This window comes from Sardina pilchardus, chromosome 10, assembly GCF_963854185.1.
Source record: "Sardina pilchardus chromosome 10, fSarPil1.1, whole genome shotgun sequence".
Classification (NCBI taxonomy): domain Eukaryota; kingdom Metazoa; phylum Chordata; class Actinopteri; order Clupeiformes; family Clupeidae; genus Sardina; species Sardina pilchardus.
Window position 1 is genome coordinate 33,556,407 of NC_085003.1, and position 5,586 is coordinate 33,561,992.

The 5,586-nt window shown below is 48.6% G+C and overlaps 2 protein-coding genes across 5 annotated transcripts in view; both read left to right on the top strand.

Annotated features, from left to right (window-relative positions):
- The first annotated feature begins 1,020 nt into the window (after positions 1-1,020).
- The window catches only part of atp8b4 (ATPase phospholipid transporting 8B4), a 37,467-nt gene continuing 32,901 nt past the window's right edge, over positions 1,021-5,586 (top strand). For 2 of the 4 annotated variants that reach the window (XM_062548038.1, XM_062548042.1), the window contains exons 1-2: positions 1,022-1,052; positions 3,657-3,754. The gene's annotated coding sequence lies outside the window, so the exon portion shown is untranslated. Of the gene's footprint in view, positions 1,053-3,438; positions 3,755-5,586 lie in introns of those variants that run through there. The other 2 variants (XM_062548039.1, XM_062548040.1) reach the window with 2 other exon arrangements.
- The window catches only part of LOC134093478 (uncharacterized), a 2,520-nt gene continuing 1,910 nt past the window's right edge, over positions 4,977-5,586 (top strand). The window contains exon 1 of the mRNA XM_062546529.1: positions 4,977-5,058. Within this exon, the coding sequence (XP_062402513.1) occupies positions 4,977-5,058 (82 nt within the window). The remainder of the gene's footprint in view (positions 5,059-5,586) is intronic.

Sequence of the window (5,586 nt, forward strand, 5' to 3'; positions counted from 1 at the left end):
GTCTGATGATGATGAAATCACTGAATCATTCTTGGCGTTTTGTTGAAGACATGAATGGTGTGGAGAGAAGTAAGAAAGTAAAGCTTGTATGGGATATCCCGTAGTTTTGGTGTGCTTGAGATGCTGTCTGGAAATTGGATAATAATAAAGTCACACCAAGGTAAAGCTTTTATTCTCTACAGAGAAGGCACACAGAGATCACTGTAATCATTCTTTATACAACACAACACATCACAATAAACATGGAATTTGATTCCACTTCATTTTACCCCTTTTGACCTTGGCCTTGACCTTTTAAATGGTCTTAATAGCCTGCAACAAAATCAGAATTACATGTAAAGGTTAACAATCAATTTAATTCTCCCCAATGACATAGCAGTGACATATTTGGCGAAATTGATATGAAGTTCTCTATCAGCTCTTTCTCCTGTCAAGGAAGGACAGCAGTATTTTATAACCTATAAGTAGGCCTAATTTCAGAGTTTTAAGAGAAAACCAAAGGACTTAATTAGCACATTGAGTAGTTTTGACCCTCCTGTAAAGTTGATGAAATACCACTGACGCCCTCTGTTTCTAAACCATCGACAGGCACAACACAATTGATATTTTTTTTCATTCACAAAATTCTGAGGGTTGGTAGCCTACTGGTAACGTAAACAGCTGGTACTAAATCCTCGTCTACCAGCTAGTTAAAGTAGGCTATTCATATGAATCTGGTGCTCCTTAGCAACCATCTACAGGACTGTCACAGGCAGCTATTTTTCTTCAGGGATGGTTGACAGAAATCTTGGAAGTTGGTTAGCTCCAGCTTCACGTCGGTTGTGAGATAACACCTACAACCCCATTTTCATTTTCGAAATTTGATTCATATTCAGCAGTTGCCTTCGCAACTGTGTGGGAGAGTAGAGAGAGCGAAAGAGAGAAAGAAAGAGGGGCGGCATATGGATTCCTTACAAGCATGGACCTGCGTTAACTCTTGCGCTGATAAGCGAGCAGCTCCGCCCTTTATCGTAGGATTGGTGTCTGTCTGCTATGAATGGAGCGTGTTTTTGGTGAGTGATGGGCTATTCTTCTTTTTCATTTTTCATTAAGAGCATCATTGTGGAGTTAAGTCGCCTACACCGAATGCGCAGTGTTGCCGAAGTGTTGCCATAGCTCGTTCTGTAGTCGTAACATCATTCTATTCACATGCTCTTCTAGCGTGTTATGTCTGTGACACGGCGGGGTTTACCTTCATGCGCTACGACAGTCATAACAGTGCGTCTATTCCCACTAAAACGATTGAGGTGGGAAAAGCAGATCCCCAACTACACGTTTCGCTGTTGGCTTGTTGGCTACCCAGTAAAGTAAGTGATCTGTCTCGAAATTGGCTGTCTATATTCTTGATGTGCTTGAGTTTATGTAGTCATCATAGCCAGAGTCGAATAATAGCCTATTACATGGGAGAATTTACAAGTAATTGCATCTGGATTAGGTGCGTAACAGAGTTTATCTCAGGTTAATTGCATGTGTTTTTGTGTGTCTTTTGTAGAATTAATAGCAATTCAACATGGCACAGTGCAAGTTGTGGTCCAGGCAACAAAGAACCAATCAGGATTTGGTATTTGGAAAGCAAAATTGTCCATGAAAGCTCAGTCTAATCAGTTAGACACTAGGCTACAGAGTTATTTTTTTTGTAACTTAATGTGTATTGTGAGATCCGTGCTTCATCATCCACTTCCCCTGCATTAGCTACTGTATTGGTGGAGCTTATGGCGAATAAGCTCATTTCCCTCCAGTGCACCTATCAGTTACCAGGTGCTGACATCAGCTCCGCGGCCAGCCAGCCCTGCAGCGCGGGGGGGGGGGGGGGCAGGGGAGCGGTGCTCTCGGCCCCTGGGGCCCCCCAAGCTGCCTGCCGCTCCACGCGGATCTCATTAAGAAAAAACACCAACACACTGAGTATCTCCACAACAGACTGCTGTGGGGCACAGACACAACACACTGAGTATCTCCACAACAGACTGCTGCGGGACACAGACACAACACACTGAGTATCTCCACAACAGACTGCTGCGGGACACAGACACAACACACTGAGTATCTCCACAACAGACTGCTGCGGGACACAGACACCAACACACTGAGTATCTCCACAACAGACTGCTGCGGGACACAGACACAACACACTGACTCCCTCTACAACAGACTGCTGCGGGACACAGACACAACACACTGACTCCCTCTACAACAGACTGCTGCGGGACACAGACACAACACACTGACTCCCTCTACAACAGACTGCTGTGGGGCACAGACACAACACACTGACTCCCTCTACAACAGACTGCTGCGGGACACAGACACAACACACTGACTCCTACAACAGCTGTGGGACACTGACACCAACACACTGACTCCCTCTACAACAGACTGCTGTGGGACACTGACACCAACACACTGACTCCCTCTACAACAGACTGCTGTGGGGCACAGACACAACACACTGACTCCCTCTACAACAGACTGCTGTGGGGCACAGACACAACACACTGACTCCCTCTACAACAGACTGCTGTGGGGCACAGACACAACACACTGACTCCCTCTACAACAGACTGCTGTGGGACACAGACACAACACACTGACTCCTACAACAGACTGCTGTGGAGCACAGACACAACACACTGACTCCTACAACAGACTGCTGTGGGGCACAGACACAACACACTGACTCAAATCTCTTCGGCACAATGACCCCCTGCAGCTGCCGTCTGCCTCCCTTTCCACTACCTCCTTGTAGCACCGCCACGACCTCCTCATTTCCGCTACCTCCTTGTAGCACCGCCACGACCTCCTCGTTTCCGCTACCTCCTTGTAGCACCGCCACGACCTCCTCGTTTCCGCTACCTCCTTGTAGCACCGCCACGACCTCCTCGTTTCCGCTACCTCCTTGTAGCACCGCCACGACCTCCTCGTTTCCGCTACCTCCTTGTAGCACCGCCACGACCTCCTCGTTTCCGCTACCTCCTTGTAGCACCGCCACGACCTCCTCGTTTCCGCTACCTCCTTGTAGCACCGCCACGACCTCCTCGTTTCCGCTACCTCCTTGTAGCACCGCCACGACCTCCTCGTTTCCGCTACCTCCTTGTAGCACCGCCACGACCTCCTCGTTTCCGCTACCTCCTTGTAGCACCGCCACGACCTCCTCGTTTCCGCTACCTCCTTGTAGCACCGCCACGACCTCCTCATTTCCGCTACCTCATTGTAGCACCGCCACGACCTCCTCGTTTCCGCTACCTCCTTGTAGCACCGCCACGACCTCCTCGTTTCCGCTACCTCCTTGTAGCACCGCCACGACCTCCTCGTTTCCGCGTCTCGTCGCCATGTGTGGTGGTGCTCTCGTCCCTGAGGCAGAGTAGCGGAATGGAGGTGTGTGTGAGCTCGGGAGTCTGGAGCTTCACAGGGTGGCCAGCTAATGTTTAGCGTTAGCGGCACTTAGAGCACAGCTCTGACAAAACAAGCTAAACATGCAGCGAACTCTTGAAAAGTGACATGCATTTGTGGCCACTGGCAAGTCTTTGTTAGCGTCATGGGGAGCTCACCTGCTGTTTTCTCTGCATGTGTATGTGTGTGTGTGTGTGTGTGTGTGTGTGTGTGTGTGTGTGTGTGTACAGAGGTGTGTGTGTTTACAGAGGAACTCTCGACCGCACCTGGAGATACCCTGATGTTAAGGCATGCTGGAGGAGAGACGAGTGTGTTGGTGAGAACACCTGTGAGTGTGGACTTCAGTCCCATTTGGTTTAGAATAGATACTGTAGATCTACATAACAGATCCGTGTAGATGAATATGAATAACAGATACATTTAGATAAATATAGATAACAGATATGTTTGGATAAATATAAATAACACATAGTGTTTGGCATGTGATGTGTTTAACAAGTAATTTATCTGTAAGGCCTTTTGTCATCTCTGTGTTCAGACATATGTACAATCAATCAATCAATCAATCAATCAGTCAGTCACACATACGTACAATCAATGTTTTTGGAATACATTTTAAAAGAAAAATGGCATAACAAAATCCAAGAAAGGTAAATAATGAAGCCACATCCACACCTCTCGACCATAGTGACCCGAAGGGCTGGCAGACAGAGCATATGTAAACACCCTCTTGTAAACACTACACACACACACACACACACACCCTCTTGTAAACACTACACACACACACACACACACACACACACACCCTCTTGTAAACACTACACACACACACACACACACACACCCTCTTGTAAACACTACACACACACACACACACACACACACATACACACACACACCCTCTTGTAAACACCACACACAGTCCCTTTGTGTCACACTGTGTGCTGGCCCTGTGAGATAAAGTAGAAGGTCTGCCATCATTTAATGTGTATACATGTGGATGAGTTAAGGCCATGTCCATCTCTGTGTGTGTGTGTGTGTGTGTGTGTGTGTGTGTGTGTGTGTGTGTGTGTGTGTGTGTGTGTGTCCATCTGTGTGTGTGTGTGTGTGTGTGTGTGTGTTTGTCACGTCTATTAGTATGTGTGTGTGTGTGTGTGTGTATGTATGTGTCTCAAATCTTTTAGTACGTGTGAGTGTGTATGTGTGTGTATGTGTGTGTGTGTGTGTGTGTGTGTGTGTGTGTGTGTGTATGAATGAAGGCTGGCATGTTAGTTTGTTCAGCCTTGCCTTCAATGTGTGTATGTGACGTGTGTGTGTGTGTGTGTGTGTGTGGGAGTGTGGGAGAAGGGGAGGTGCTAGCACAGGGACATGTGAACTCCTATGAGAGTAGCGTAGCTCCAGTGAACCTGCGCTAACTTGGGTCATTAAGTTACAGGCTGCTGGGTGCCTGAGGTGTGTGTGTGTGTGTGTTTCTAAAGCGCTGCTGTAGGATGAGAACTGACCCACACACACACACACACGCGCGGCTGCAGTGCTGGCCTGAGGACATGCGGGTGGTGCAGGTGTCTCCAGCAGGTGACCCATCTCCCTCCATCACCGCCCACTCCAGGCAGGAGCGCCGGGCTTCAGGTTAGAACATGTCTAGAACATGTCCGCTGCGCTGGGCTTCAGGTTAGAACGTGTCCGCTGTGCTGGGCTTCAGGTTAGAACATGTCTAGAACGTGTCCGCTGTGCTGGGCTTCAGGTTAGAACGTGTCTAGAACGTGTCCGCTGTGCTGTGCTTCAGGTTAGAACGTGTCTAGAACGTGTCCGCTGTGCTGGGCTTCAGGTTAGAACGTGTCTAGAACGTGTCCGCTGTGCTGGGCTTCAGGTTAGAACGTGTCTAGAACGTGTCCGCTGTGCTGGGCTTCAGGTTAGAACGTGTCTAGAACGTGTCCGCTGTGCTGGGCTTCAGGTTAGAACGTGTCTAGAACGTGTCCGCTGTGCTGGGCTTCAGGTTAGAACGTGTCTAGAACGTGTCCGCTGCGCTGGGCTTCAGGTTAGAACATGTCTAGAACGTGTCCGCTGTGCTGGGCTTCAGGTTAGAACATGTCTAGAACGTGTCCGCTGTGCTGGGCTTCAGGTTAGAACGTGTCTAGAACGTGTCCGTTGTGCTGG